Source organism: Eptatretus burgeri, chromosome 13 (assembly GCF_056783735.1).
Source record: "Eptatretus burgeri isolate ZD-2024b chromosome 13, Ebu_testis_v1, whole genome shotgun sequence".
NCBI classification, from domain to species: domain Eukaryota; kingdom Metazoa; phylum Chordata; class Myxini; order Myxiniformes; family Myxinidae; genus Eptatretus; species Eptatretus burgeri.
In genome coordinates this window covers 81,035,189-81,051,467 of record NC_140973.1, presented here as the reverse complement: position 1 = coordinate 81,051,467, position 16,279 = coordinate 81,035,189, and the positions used below count along the sequence as shown (strand labels likewise).

Genomic DNA, 16,279 nt, shown 5'->3' with positions numbered 1-16,279 from the left:
ATTGTCTATACCCACTCCCTTAATTTGTCAAACTCCAATTTAGCCCCAACTTATTTTTTTTATTATTAATTTTTTTTATTTTTTTACTTCCCCACTATAAATCGTCCCCTAACCCCCTGTACTGTCCTTGTTCGGCTAACCTATCCTGTCACCTAGCCTACTCCCAACCCCTACGTTCCCTTCCCGGAGGGGAACAAGGGAGAGCTGGCGTCCTGTGCCGAGGCCCAACGAAGCCTCAGGATGGCCTCCCCAGAGTTCAGCGATCTATAACACAAAGTGGGTCCAGCGGCCCACAACGAGAGCGAGGGGATGGATGGTGCGGAGGGGTACATCTCCTAATCTACCCTAACCATTTAACTGTTAAACTACCCCGGGGCTTTCAACAAGTGCCTCTCGCTTAAACTATTGGTTCTAACAACCCAGATTCCCGTCGCCTGTGTTGGTGTCCTCACAATTTCGGGCCTCGCCCCCCCAATTTTCTCTCCGTGCCCTCACACGGTCTCATGGCTGGGACACGTGGCTCCCTTTGGCAGGCACGACCCTCTGCCGAATCTCCGACGATGGCACCCCCGGGCACTACACTGCCTCCGAGCCTACCAGCTCCCTAACACCGGGGAGTGCCCCCCATGGCACCTCCCCTGAAACGCACACGTGGCAGGCTGGCTTCCCAGGCCCCTTTCCGAGGGTCACCCGTGCCCACAACACTGCCCACGCGGCTAATGGCGCCCCGGGCCCCCGCACCAAGCAGGCGCACCCGTGCCCACTACGCTATCCCGGCCCCCCATGGGCCCTTGGCCTACCACGGCCGACTAGCCTGGTGCCCGGGGTACCCACTCAGCGATACTCACTTTTCGCAGCCACGCTCCCAGCCCGTCAACAGGGCTCCTGCACCCCTCCAAACGGGTTTCGAGCCTACATTCACACCAACAGCAAAACGACTTCCATATTTGTTAATTTGACTAACCCCCTAACTCACTCTACACTGACCCCGGGGTCCCTTGGGCGGGAGTCACTCCTCCCCCCAATCACTCATCGCACCATGCATTCCCCATTCGCTCCATACACACAGACCCGCTGGCCTCACTCACTCACCAAGCACATGCTTCCACTTCACTCACCAACAACTCTTCAACACACTCACCGCTGAACTCTGCCATCCTCCTAACTACATCCCCTTACTAACTCGTGCTCCCACGTCGTCCCTTAAACTACAGCACGTTCCTTTTAACTCTACGTAGCTAAACTACGTCCCCACTACACATTCACTGTCTGTCACTGTCTTCTAACTCAAAAAAATCATTTTATTTCCCAACCTAAATCTGGCTACAATCCCTCGAACTAATCCATTCCACGGACTCCATGAGGACTTACCCCTGCCCCATGAAGTCGGTCTAGCTAAGCTAACCCTTCCCCCTAACTAGTTTCCATCCTGTGCCCTGGTCAAGGGGGTCTTCCACCCCTTGCCCAGGAATCCTGTGCACCCGAAAGTGAGGCTTACTGTTTTTTTTTTTTTTTTCATGCGCATCACCAGCGCGGAAACTCACAGCTCGCGCACTTTGCACCTGCCCGTGACGTCATGCAGCTGCACGTGTACCTCGTCCCTCCTTGGACGGTACCATCCGGCAGGGATACCCCTCCTGCCGGATTCCAACCCCACGTGCAGCCATGGCGTCACCGTGCGCATAAAAAAAACACAAGCCCCACGTCTCGAGGGGTTCCCCACGCGAACACATGTGCTTTGCCCGTTGGAGCTTAACACACACGATCGCGTGGAGAACCCGTCCGGTCCAAATCCGTAATCCTGCCTAAACTTTGTCCGTCCGCGGGATCGGCAAATCCACCGCGTGCGTTTCCGGACCGGGACTTCACTCTCGCAAGCGAGCACGTGGGGGCCTCGTGCGTTGCACAGCACGGGCCTCGTGCTCACTGCTGGGTGAACCCGGCACGGTCCCCGAAACAACTACAGCCGCTACTCGGCTTTCTTTCCTCACATGTCGCCGTCGTCGTCACCATTCAACACACGCACACCTGCGTGTTACGACGCTCACACTCCATTCCATTACATTCACACCGGGAGACGCGGCTGCGTGCTCCCGCATGCCAACCGACATCTCCCTCTCATACCGCTTTCTCACACACACGGTCTCCCTTGCATAAACCATACCACTCACACGTGGTGCTCCATTCACTCGCGGCCTTCCACTCACTCGTGCCTCACTCACACACGCGGGGGCACTCAACCGCGGTGTTTCATCCACACACCGTCCCTCACTTACACACGCGGGGGCACTCAACCGCGGTGTTTCATCCACACTGGCCGTTTCATCCACACACACGGCCTCTTCCACACACGGTGCCTCATCCACACACGGCGCCTCATCCACACACGGCGTGCTGGGAAGCACGTACTCTGGCACCATCGCCACCACACCAACTCACACACGGGGTCGCTTCCACACACGGGGACGCACTCACGCCTTGCACCACACACACAGGGACAACCACACTGGGGATTCGTGTCCCCACAAGGGTCTCCGGGGCCTCTATACCCCCAAGCTCTCCGTGCACCTGTCCACAGCACTCGTCCCCTCAACCTCGCAAAGCACGACCGAACTCACCTGCTCGTGACTCGCCTCAAGGGGGCATACTCCCTCCCCTCGTTCCTGGAGGAGGCCATCCAGCTGCTCGCACTGGGTCCCTACACGCTCCGCGAGCTCACCCCCATTATCCTCCACTACCTCCGTGTGTGTGTGTGTGTGTCACTTACCCCGTCTTCATCGTGCAGTCTTCCCTCTATCGTTCCCATCTCCCGTGTCTCTGCCAACTCAGTCACCTCTTCACCCTTCACCTCCCTTGTCTCAACTATTTTTATTTCCTTTGTCGTCACCTCGTGTCTCGTCTCGCACGTTTTGGTCTCCCCATTTAATTTTTCCCTTTCGGTCACCGTTGCACCCCCTCCCAGCTCGTTCGCTCCTTCACGTGGAGTCGCCATTTTAAGCTCCCTGCTGATGGCCTTCATGCCCGCCTGCAGGCATCGGCCCGTGTTCTGCGTCTCACCCCGGAGCTTTTTCGTTTCTTCCTTCATTTGCTTGTTCATGCCTTTCATTTCGTTTATAATTTCATTTGCGTTTGTATCCATCTTTTCGTTCATGCCTTTCATTTTGTTTATAATTTCATGCGCATTCGTTTCCATCTTTTGTGTATACGCATCCATCCTTTGTGTATTCGCATCCATCCTCTCGTTCATGCCTTTCATTTCGTTTTTCATATCCGCCTTCATTTTTGCCAGCATGGTGAATAGCTGGGCCATGTCGGGTGCGCTTGCGTGAGCCGTTTCGGCAGGGGTTGGGGAAGGGTTTTGGTGGAGAGGGGGGGGGGAGGTGTCATACACCGCGGCCGCTGCCGCACCCATTTCGGGCTCTGGGTTCAGTTGGGCGAGTTCGTTTTCCTGTACAACCAACATTTCCTGCACGGGGATTTCATCCTGAGCCATGGATTCTACACATTCTACATCCATTTCTAATACCCCCGGCTCCCGCTCGCCTTGAGACGCCATCTTGCTTCTCGTGAAGGGTTAATTTCGCTCGCTCGTAATTTGGAGGGAATCGGGGGTCGCTCCTCTCACCCCAGGACCGATTCCCGTGAATTTAATTGGAGACAGGAGAGCCCGTTTTCCCGTTCTCCGATACCAGTGCCGCGAGGAGGGCGATGGGTTTATATCGCACGACCTGACACCAGTGTTGCGGATTCGCGCCCGCCGGCGTGCGGACGGCCACGTAACTCGAATCGCGGCACGTCGCCCACCGGACGGACAATCCAGTCGTGACCCTCTCGGACTAACGCCGGGAACTAGTCACGGGTGGACCTTTCGGTCTCACCACGATCGTGCCAATCGGCCCCCGCGTGGGATAGGGTTGCTCGCCAAATTCGACCTACCTAAGTACCCACACGGAGGGTAGACCGGGCGATCGCACCTCGCCGCAGGTCGACTTCGGACACGGGCCACTTTAAGCGACCCGTTCCGTACTATCGGGATAACCGAGCGGTGTTATTCGTCGGCCTCGACGGTTCGATTAATTATCGGGCGTTTTAGCCCACGACCAACCCTTTACGTGAAGCAAGATGGAGATTCAATGAAAGAAAAGACGAAGCGAAGCGGGAAAACAGTTCAACATAACTCACATTTATTTCGCGATGAACGGAAAGCACACATATACAATTCCACCAAAAGCACATGTAAAAGAAGAAGAAACACAATATCACACAAAAAGCAAATATAAAAGAGAAACACAATGCAGAGCTATCCGACTACCGAGCACACGGCAACACTTATACAATTTTACTTCACAGACGGCGCCGACAACACATATTCCCAAAGCAAAAGAAAAGAGCCACCCTCAAGGATGAGGGGGGTAGGCGGGCCTGGGGCCGAGACCGTGTCGGGCCTACCCGTCTGATGATGAGACGCGGAGCGGCGGTGGCGCCTCAACTCCGCGGGCCTCGCGGACAGTGTCTGGTAGGGGGTGGGAAAGGGGCCCCCTTGTCGCACTATCTCAGCGCGGGGGGAAACAGGAGGGGGTTGTTGATGCTCGGGGGATGGCAGATATCACCCTGTCTCAGGTCCCACGATGAGCGTCTCCTCCTCGACCTCGGTCGCGTTGCTGGCCTCTCCCTCTGCAGCTCCCGGCACCGACGCGAGCACCCCCTCGTCCGCCTTCGCCGCCGCCACCTCTCCACAGCTCCATCTAATCGCCCTCTCCGTCTCCTCTCTTGGCTCGTCCCAACTCTTCACTCTTGACTTCTCCCCTCCGAACTCACAACTGCCCACTGAACTCTTACTCAACTCTCTTGACTGACGAACGCAGCCGTTTATATAAGCCCCGTGGCTTCGCTCCCCCACCTTTGACCCTCTGCCTCCGACCCTTCACCTCTCTAACTGGCTCCCCATTGGACCGAGGAAAAGTGGGCGTGAATGCTTTTTGATCCATGAATTTGCATATAGCGTCCTCACTCCAACGCCCTGGAGGCGGGGCCAAATCGCCCCAGCTCGCCGATAGGACGGAACAGAAGTGGGCGTGAGTCGTTTTTGATCCGTTTTTCTCGGAAAGTCTGTGATGTTTCTGAACACGCTGCTCGGTGCGCGCCCTGCACGAGTCCAGCATCGGCGCCCACAAGTGGCGTGGGAATGACGGTGATGCGATGGTGGCGAGTTGTGACGGTAAAGGTCGTGGCTGTTGTTGTGAAGCGGCGTTGTGGTTGGTGGTTGTTGTTGTGAAGCGGCGTTGTGGTTGGTGGTTGTTGTTGTGAAGCGGCGTTGTGGTTGGTGGTTGTTGTTGTGAAGCGGCATTGTGGTTGGTGGTTGTTGTTGTGATGGCTGTTGAGACGTGGTTGGTGGTGGTAGTAATGGCGGCTGGTCCAAAATAAAGATAGTAAAAGAAAAACGTCTATCCTGAAGAGTCGCAGCCCGACTGAATGACATTTATTCCCTCGAAACAACGGGTTTGGGCCTAACTACACATATACTTACAGAGATATCTCACCTAAGGGACCTGAATGGTGGTTTGTGAATTTCGTCAACCACAACAATATATATATATATATATATATATATATATATATATATATATATATATATATATATATATATATATATATATATATATATATATATATATATATGTGTGTCCATAAGTATGTGTGTATATATGTCCATAAGTATGTGTGTATATATATATATATATATATATATATATATATATATATATATATATATATATATATATATATATATATATATATATATATATATATATGTCCATAAGTATGTGCATATAAATGTATATATATGTTTGTCCATAAGTATTGTGTATGTATAATGTATATATTTAAAAATATGTATGTATGTCCATCAGTATAAGTATATGTTTATCTTGGGTGATTATATTCAAAAGGCGGGAAATGTAGTGATGTGGAGGATGTGATTTTCATGCTGGTTTGGTGGTGGGATGGATACTTGTACCAGTGGTGGTTGTTGTTGGTTGTGTTACTTGGATACGGTGTTCCTTTTAAACCCCCTCGGCCTCTCTTCAGCCTTGTGTTCGACTCATCCATCTCCACACCTTGTCCGGTTACTTCACGCGATCTCAACCCATTGGGGCGGTGAAGCAGTCGTTCATGTTATTAATCGGTGTAATGAGCCGCGTTTACCAAAATATTTCTCTGGATGAAGTATTATTGAAGATCGCAAGTGCTCCATCGATATCTTTTGAAAAAATATTTATATCATGCAAGGAAAACAGTAACTGCCGATGAGCAATGAACGCAATGGATCAGTAATGGCGGATGATTTCCTGTTTCCGGCTAGATGTTTTGGTTTCTGTTCGAGTCGTTTAAACTTGTTCACGTTTTAAATTAAATTATCTTACTTTCGGTCGTGGTTAGAAAAAACAAAAAAACTCCATTCAGGGTTTATCAACCAAGACCACTTTCCCATGACGTCATCGATTCGAGAAGCGGAAACGTCGTTGTTTGAAAATGGCCGCGTCGTTCGTGTTCGGCAGGAACAAGACGCTGCGATGCGGTTCGTTGTTCAGGCCTTCGGAAGGAGGTGTGACCCATGTACGGGGGATTTGCTGGACTATGTACTTACGTTCTCTCATGATTTAATATGGAATAGGCAAAGCCGAGAAGCGAACGCAGAATTCTTCTTACATTCGCTTCTTAAATATATCAAATTAAACCGTCTTTTTGCAATGAAAAAAATAAATATTACCTCAACATTACCTTCACAACAACAACAACTACACCGCCAAGAACAGGATCTCATCTAAAAAAATAAATATTACCTCAACATTACCTTCACAACAACAACAACAACACCGCCGAGAACAGGATCTCATCTAAAAAAATAAATATTACCTCAACATTACCTTCACAACAACAACTACACCACATAGAACAGGATCTCATCTAAAAAAATTAACATTACCTCAACATTACCTTCACAACAACAACCACTGCCTAGAACAGGATCTCATCTAAAAAAATTAATATTACCTCAACATTACCTTCACAACAACAACTACACCACCTAGAACAGGATCTCATCTGAAAAAATAAATATTACCTCAACATTACCTTCACAACAACAAGTACACCGCCGAGAACAGGATCTCATCTGAAAAAATAAATATTACCTCAACATTACCTTCACAACAACAACTACACCACCTAGAACAGGATCTCATCTAAAAAAATAAATATTACCTTAACATTACCTTCACAACAACAACTACACCACCTAGAACAGGATCTCATCTGAAAAAATAAATATTACCTCAACATTACCTTCACAACAACAACTACACCGCCGAGAACAGGATCTCATCTGCAAAAATAAATATTACCTCAACATTACCTTCACAACAACTACACCACATAGAACAGGATCTCATCTAAAAAAATAAATATTACCTCAACATTACCTTCACAACAACAACTACACCACAAAGAACAGGATCTGATCTAAAAAAATTAATATTACCTCAACATTACCTTCACAACAACAACTACACCACCTAGAACAGGATCTCATCTGAAAAAATAAATATTACCTCAACATTACCTTCACAACAACAACTACACCGCCGAGAACAGGATCTCATCTGCAAAAATAAATATTACCTCAACATTACCTTCACAACAACAACTACACCGCCGAGAACAGGATCTCATCTGCAAAAATAAATATTACCTCAACATTACCTTCACAACAACAACTACACCACATAGAACAGGATCTCATCTAAAAAAATTAATATTACCTCAACATTACCTTCACAACAACAACGACACCACATAGAACAGGATCTCATCTAAAAAAAATAAATATTACCTCAACATTACCTTCACAACAACAACGACACCGCATAGAACAGGATCTCATCTAAAAAAAAAATAAATACTAGAAGTGAACGTAGAATTCTTCTTAAATTCGCTTCTGACTTTACCTATAACTGGTTCACAACTGTAAACGCAATTTCCGGTTACTTCGGCCTGGATTCGGGATCAGCGATCAAATAATGTAAATCACGATTAAAAATTATTTTTTGATGATGCAGGAGATATCTTTATTAAAATCAGTGGAGGGAATATACACCATGTCTGATATTATTTGGGTCTTTCATGTCTCCGGCGATGCAATGATCTCCAGGGACGCATCATTCCCCGTGACAAAAACCGGAAACAAAAAAAAACCCCGGAAACAAAACAAAAACGGAAGAAAAAGGGTCAGAGCCAACGACACGGATTCACAATTGGCAGGGCATTGTGTTGTTTTTGTTGTTTCTGATTCTCTCATGTGCACGCGTTAAGTAATATTCACAAGATAGAAATAAAACCCAATGGTGTTTATACACCGCACAGCGTTTAACAACAACCGGAATCAAAAGGTCATAGCTAATGTCACGGATTACAAATAGCCAGGGGTATTGTGTTGTTGTTGTTGTTTCCTATTCTCTCACGTGCATGCGTTAAGTATGCAGCTCACTGCGTTCGCTATTACACTTCAAACCTTTTTGGGTCCTGAGAGGTGCAAGGTGTCCTATGGATGACAATGTAATGAGTACCGTTTGTAACTTTCCAAATTAAACATAAATCCACATCAAACAAGGATCTTTCTTCTTTAACCGCCACGATCATTCCCACAATCCTTTCACAAATCCACTGGCCAGGCCGAGACGTTTCATTTAAACCGTTCGAGCAAGAATTTGTAATTTGTTCAGGGTGCCGGTGATGGCTTGCCTACTCCGTGCAGGACACCGTATGATCTTTAACTTACACCAACTCATACCGGCAGCCGGGAGGTCCAGGGACGGCACACACACCTTGATAAATCATCGTGCCTGTGAAGCACCAGGTTGACAGTTTGTAGCTGGGTCGAGATTCAAACTCAGGTTCGACAAGTTCGAGGTGAGTGTATCTACCTACCAAGTCTACACTCTCGAGTCTAGACCATCCTACCTCCAGAGTCTAGACCATCCTGTCAGCCCTCTACTGCAAACAAACCTTCCGATACGAGCTCTTCCACGAGCCTCGATTGTGTATCAAAAGAAAATAACGAGGATCAAAAGCACCAACGAGGTTGGATGTCGGCAAGCTTGCCGATGTTAACATTGATAAAAAAATAAAAATAAAAACTGGAGCAAAGCTTGCGGTACGTCGAGCAACGTTACGACGTCAATAATCAACAGGAAAATCTTTCTGACTCCATTTCACATTCTTCAGCTGAAACTTTGGGTTATCCAAGAAAGAACAATGGAGACCGTCTTGATGAAAATGATGAAGATATGCAGAAGTACTTTTATGGTGGCAATGCTTTGAAGGAGGTGTTTGGAGTTCTACAAATCATGTAGGAGTTCGACAAGTTCGACAAAACAAATCGTGGAGTTCTACCTACCAAGCTTGTTGGAGAGCAGGTGAACGGCCACAACAGTTCAAGGGTGCTCAAATTGCAAATGCAAAGGGGACAGATCTGCTTGTGGAAATTCTTGAGGAAATTTTTTAACTCTTCGCAGTTGCTGGAAAGATATTGGCAAAAGTTCTACTTCACATCCTCCACAAAGATGTGGCAGTCACCAGAAAGCCAATGTGGTTTGAGATCCTCAAGGTCGACAGTTGACATGATTTTGAGTCTGCGCCAACTGCAAGGTGAAACGGCTGAACGACGGACGTGTCTATCGATGTCACCAAGGCGTTTGACACAGTGGACGGATCAACACTGGAGACTTCTCAAACGCTTCGGACGCCCTGATGTGTTTATCGAGACCGTGCGTGATTCCCAAGTCGGGACGATGGCAAAAGTCGCTGTTGCTGGTGCAGGGTCTGACCCATTTAACGTCAGTCATGGAGAGAAGTTCGGTTGTGTTCGAGCACCGACACTCTTTACATTGGTTCTGAATTTGTCCCGATCGCTCATGCGCAGACAGGACCAGGAAACAATTTATATATATATTGATGACTTCCGTCCTCTGTTTGTGTGTGTGTTTGTGTGTTTGTTTGTAGGCACGATAACTCGAGAACGGAAGAAGCTACCAATGTCAAATTACACCACGTGATTCAGGAGGCTGATGGCTAGCGCTGATTAGATTTTGGTCAAAATCGGTCAAAGGTCAAGGTCACAGTGAGGTCAAACATAATTCCGTAAATTCCTGTGGAGAAATGGAGTATTTTTGCTTCGGTCGACGTTACGAGTTCGTTTTAAGTTCGATTTTAATTTTGTCTTTGGTTTTTGCGATCGCTTAAGACGCTTAACACTGGGTTGTCGAAATTCTGGTAAAAATCGGATGTTTTGGAGACGTTTTAAGATTGTATAAAAAATATTTCACTCGCCTCGTCACGGCTCGTCACGTGGTGCAGCGCGCTCGAGCAGAGGCGTCGTTGAGTCTCGTAAAGGTTTTGCGTGTGCGCGCTCACGGTGTTTTCGATAAAGATGGTGTTTAAAAGTCATGTTTTATCCCAATAAAGGTTATCGTCACATGCCTGACTCGCTAAGCCGTCAGATTATGTAAAGATTGTTGGTGGATGGCCGAATATTACGGTTTTGTGACTTTGATAAAATAATATTAAATAATTGCGTGGAGAAATGGAGATTTTTGTTTCGGTCGACGTTACGATTTTTGATGGTTTGGTACAGAATCATCGTAGAAACTTCTGGTTTGCGTCGCTACCTTCTCTAGAGACAGCTTTTATTAGACAAGGTCAGAGGTCAAGTTGACGATTTCGTAAGTACCAGTCTATGACTGCTTGTTTTTTTGTTGTTCTCTCTCTGCCTGCCAGGCACTCAAACAAAATTGAAAATCATTCCAAACAGGAAACTTCCTGTTCTTAAGGACTTCATAAAGGACACATGCAACAGGCACGAAGAACGAATGTGACGTGTTAGCGACGGTGATGTAATCGACACTGCGTCACGGCGCTAAACTTCCAGATTTAATTTTCAAATACGACCTTTCCAATCTTTCTTTTATTCAACTTGAATTACATGCTTCAACACGGTAGAATACAAATCATCTCGCCGCTTCAAAGGACCTCCAGTTTTGCATTACTTGGACGTGTTATCGAAGGTGTTGTATAAGACGTCAACGGCGCTGAACTTCCGGATTTTTTTTTTTATTCAACATTTAAAATCATTATTTTATTTCGATTGAATTATGTACTTGAACACTGCATCGGGAAAGGTGTTCTAAGCACTCTCTCGGTACAAGAGTTTTTCATTTATCTGTTTCACCGACCAGGTATTAAAAAAAAAAAAAACAACACCTTGATCGAGTTGCAATTTGCTCTTCGCGGAGTAATTATCGATTTGATTTGGATTTTGATTTGTCGGCATTTTTTTGATGACAGGTCCATTGATGGTTTGGAAGATTCTTTCTGCCGGTCTCAAGATTCCCACTGAACCTCCCAATTATGATGGTAAGCTGGTTTGTCTTTTTGCATTGATGATTTACCTTTGTGTCCTTTTCTTTTCTTGCTCTGCTTCTTGAAATTTTTACCGAATATATGTAACCAGTTGCCTGTTTCTTGATTTATTAATTCAATTATGTTTTTTTAGATGTAGCCATCCCAGAAAGGAACAAACTGAAATTCTATAGCAAAGTTCCAAATGTGCAAAATCCACGGAAGTCGCCAAAGTGTCTGCAAGATATCAGAGGTCCAGCAACCACAGGAAGAGATTTTGAGCATGGCCGCTTTGGAATTGTGGTGAGTTAGCTTAAAGTTACTTTTTGCTTCATAGGCCAATTCATTCTCTTTCATACAATCATCATCACCACCATACTCTTTACGGCGTGTCAGTTCTGCCGGAGCAGTCTCTTGCCAATGCTTACAATCCTCGATTGGTTTCCACTCCGATGTACGATACTCGACTGAAAGTGGCAGCAATTAGGAAAATTGTTTAAGGTGCCGGCGATAATTTGCCGACTCTTCGTGGAAAAAAAAAAACACCGTGGGATCCTTAATGTCCACCAAACTAATGCCACCAGATAGGACGCCCAGTTTGTCATCCGTCCGAGGGACGTCGCTCACATTGATGAATTGCCCTACCTGCGAAACACCAGAGTGACTTTATACCTCGGTCGCTATTCGAACCCAGGTGCGACAGCTCGGAGGCGAGTGTACAGTATATCCCACATTGTCCTTCACAGAGTAGACCATTGTATGCCAGCACCCTGGCCACATGTCTAACTCCTGCCTTTACCACAACCACTGGGAAGACAATGGTAAAGCACCCATGTGGTTTGCCATTGCCTTCCTAGCGGTAGTAGTCAAGGTTGCCTTGATGTGAGACTGCATGGCAGCAACTACGCTCAGGAAATGGTATGAACTCTTACAACAACAGAGTTGCCAGAACAGCCTGTTAGGCATTGTTCTGAATAAGTGTCATTGATCGTGATGTAAATACCTCCGCCACCGAAGGTGAAGGAGGTTATGTTTTCACCCCTTTCTGTCTGTTTGTTGGGTCGCCGAAATAGGTGACCCTTATTGTCAGTAATTCTGTCTGTTTGTTTGGATGTTTGTTCGTTTGTCATCAGCATAATTGGTAGTAAACGTGGGCGGATTTTGACCAAACTCGGGTGGTAGGTACATCTTATGACCTCGTGCTTTGGAAATTGTGATGGTTGCTAGGGACGCTTTGGTTCCCTAGCAACAACCGAAAAACCTTCAAAATCGGTACCGTTCACGCGAAATCAATTCCGAAAGCCATTATCCCACGTAGCGTTATGAAATTTGGCACGAATGATCTACAGGTGATGCTCTATCAAATATATTCCGGTTTTTGTGATATATGGAATAGTTTACCCGCAGCGCCCCCTACAATTAGGGTATGCGCGAAAATTGGCAAATTGAAGGCCCCCTAGCGACCAGGTGAGTGCATCGATACGAATGAAACTTTGCAGGTTCATGGTACTCAATGAGTACTACAACTTTGCCTCAGGACATATTGACCGATTTCGCTTAGGTCAGGGGTCAAAGGTCAATTAGTGCAAAAATCGATAATATGCAAGAGCTGGAGGTGCCTTCACGCCAAATGCTACTCCTCCGAGGGTTATGGTCGGATGGTCATGAAAATTCACACTAATCGTCTGGAATACATTGTGCACAAACAATCGAGCCGGATTTTCGATTTAGATCTTTGTTCACCCACAGCACCCCCTCGAACTTTGGGGATTTCCGATTTCAAACCGCATTTTCGGTACTTTTCATACAAATGGATACTGGGTAGTTATCAGTAGATGGAACTGGATGAGATTTGAAATGCATAATCTTAAGGTGATTCCCTATCCGCTATATAACATCCATTTTGCTCTATATCTTATAGTTTCCATGCTCGGCGACCCATCGCCACCTACCGGCTTGTCTGTCTGTTTGTCTGTGCACATGATATCTCAAAAAGTTGTGGACAGATCCGGATCCAGATGAAATTTTGTGGACAGAATGAGTGTGTGACAAGGACTAACTGATTAGATGTTGGTGAAGATCCGGATCCGGATCAGACTACGAGAATTTTAAAAGTGATTCTTCACCATTGAGAGATAGGGCTCAAAAACGATATATAGCACGATATCTCAAAAAGTTGTGGACGGATTCGGATGAAACTTGGTGGATACGTTGGGTGTGTGACAAGGAAGAATTGATTCAATTTTGGTGAAGATCCAGATCCGACGACGAGAATTTTAAAAGTGATTCTTCACCATTGGGAGAAAGGGCTAAACCGATATGTAGCAAGAGATCTCAAAAAGTTGTGGAAGGATTTGAATGAAGCTTGGTGGACAGGTTGGGTGTGTGTGACAAGGACAAATTGAATCGATTTTGGTGAAGATCCAAAACCGGATCTGGATATGAGAATTATTTAATTTCTAAATTGATTCTTCACCATTGAGAGATAGGGCCAAAAACGATGTAGTACTGTATTGCGTGATATTTGAAAAATGTATTGGGCCCGATATGTTCTTATGGATCAGGCATTACGTGGCGGAGGTACACGCTCTACCGAGTGCCCTTCAAGTTCATTTAAAGTAATGAGCAGCATGTGTTTTTTATTTTTATTTAATGTCTTTTTTATTTTATTTCCTGATTGTAATCTTGAAAATCTGTGACTTTTTATAATCTCTCTAAGAATCGTTTGATAATGTGAATTCTGACTTGTCAGAGCATTCATTAGACCAGTGATGGTGTTTTCTCACAGGCCTTGGGCGGTGGGTACATGAAGTGGGGACATTTTGAGATGATTCGCTTGACCACCAGCCGTAAAATGAACACCAAGACAATGTTTGCGCACTGGCGAATGGAAGCACCTTACAAGCCCATTACCCGGAAAGGTCTGGGACAGCGGATGGGAGGTGGAAAGGGAGCGATTGATCACTACGTGACGCCAGTTAAAGATGGCCAGCTGGTGATGGAGGTTGGAGGGAAATGTGAATTCTCCCAAGTTGAACCGTGGCTCACACAGATAGCTCATAAACTACCATTTGCTGCCCGTGCGGTGAGCAAGGAGACATTGGAGACAATGAGAGCGCAGGAACAATGGCGTGAAGAAAACAACCAGAATCCTTGGACTTTCAAAAGAATCGCAGATTACAACATGCTCGGAATTCGGTATAAACTCGGTCCAATGGATCGCATCTACTATGGGAAATATTGGGGGAAATTCAAAGTGCAAGGTCGAGTGTGATCACATTGAATGAAAAATTTAACTAACATTTTTCTTTCTTTTTTCAATTCCTCCAAGTTTTTTTCTTGTGGGTTGAAGTGCGTGTTATGAACACTCAAATGCTCGTTTATGAGTATGCAATAAATCAAAACAAGGAATGGCTCATAATGCCTGTGTTGTGCTTTATCTACATCCCTTTAACAATATGCCAATTTACTCGTCTTCATTGTACAGACCACATTGTTACTATAAACTTACACCAACTAGAGGGGGAGCACTCAGTAGAGAGCAAAACCTCCGCCGCCAATACTGCGAGGTCACCCAAGTGAACCTTATATCCTATTCATTCAATTTGACGTCAACAGTGCTCACTGAGTTATAGTTTGCAATTTTCCCTTTTACTTTTAACTTTTACATACTCAATTCACTCGTCATAACTGGATTCCTTGAGACAGAAATTGATTTTACTTGGGTATATCCACCTGAAGTTCCAAAATCAGCCGCAATTATAATTTTGTCATGTTTTTTTTGTGTTGGAAATCACTTATAACATGTAGAAATGCAAAAAAAAAAAATCGAAATTTTGTTGATAAAAAAGTTGCAAAATTTTCTAAGTTTTTTTTTTTCTTTTTTTTCTCAAACAATTTTTAATTGTTTTGGTTGGAAATCACAAAACATGTAGATATGCAAAAAAAAAATCAAATATTCTTTCAAAATGGCCACCATAGTGGCCATATTGGACTTTGGACCAAGTCCAAAATCTAATGGTATGGTCCAAGGACCATACCTAATCCCCCACCAAGTCACGAACGAGTGATATCATATCAGCCACGAGTAGATAAAACCCATATCACTGATTAACCATGTGATGATTTGTTTATCATATACTTGACCATACATAATTCAAATTTGAAAAATAAAAGTATAATTTTTGAAAAAAGTATAATTATGGCATTATCATAATTATAATCTAATGGCATTATTATAATCACAAAATCTAATGGCATTATCATTGGACCAGACCTAACCCTCCCACCAAGTTTCGTCGAAATCCGTCGAGGAGTTTTTCCGTAATACTGTTCACAAACAAAGAAACAAACAGACGGGTGAAAACAGTAACCTCCGTCCATCTTCGATGGCGGAGGTTAAATATGCATCTCAAGACCACAATAGACTATGGGACGTAGTCGAAAAATCACTCCAGAAAGTGATCGTCATGCTCAACCGATAAGTCATTGAAGAAATGTTCACAGAATAATCAGTTGGATGGATGTACTTTACATCATTTCACTTGTTCCCCTTTGCAAAACTTTCACCCTTGAGAGTAATTCTGCCTCAGAGGGGCGATTTTGTTTGGGGAAAATAATGTGGGACGAGTTGTCTTACCCATTGTAAAATCATATGAAAGTCATGTCCATTAAATTCGCCCCCAGATTGTTTTAAGCTTAAACCAACAATAAATAACAACATCAGGCTGAACCGTTTACGATTTTTATCCCACCGATAGGCCGGATCTGAATTCGGACCTGAACCGAAATCTAATCGGCTTGTTCTCGTCGCCTAACCAAC

At 45.3% G+C, this 16,279-nt stretch overlaps 1 protein-coding gene across 3 annotated transcripts; it reads left to right on the top strand.

Annotated features, from left to right (window-relative positions):
- The first annotated feature begins 6,412 nt into the window (after positions 1–6,412).
- MRPL16 (mitochondrial ribosomal protein L16) lies at positions 6,413–14,878 on the top strand. 3 transcript variants are annotated; one of them, XM_085853357.1, is made up of 4 exons: positions 6,413–6,580; positions 11,404–11,472; positions 11,612–11,760; positions 14,246–14,878. In XM_085853357.1, the coding sequence occupies exons 1-4, from the start codon at positions 6,535–6,537 to the stop codon at positions 14,729–14,731; spliced, it is 750 nt and encodes a 249-aa protein (XP_085709483.1). In that variant the 5' UTR covers positions 6,413–6,534; the 3' UTR covers positions 14,732–14,878. The 3 variants fall into 3 exon arrangements, with proteins under 3 accessions (XP_085709483.1, XP_085709482.1, XP_085709481.1); XM_085853356.1 differs by having other exon boundaries at positions 6,456–6,607; XM_085853355.1 differs by having other exon boundaries at positions 6,507–6,618.
- Positions 14,879–16,279: the final 1,401 nt, after the last annotated feature.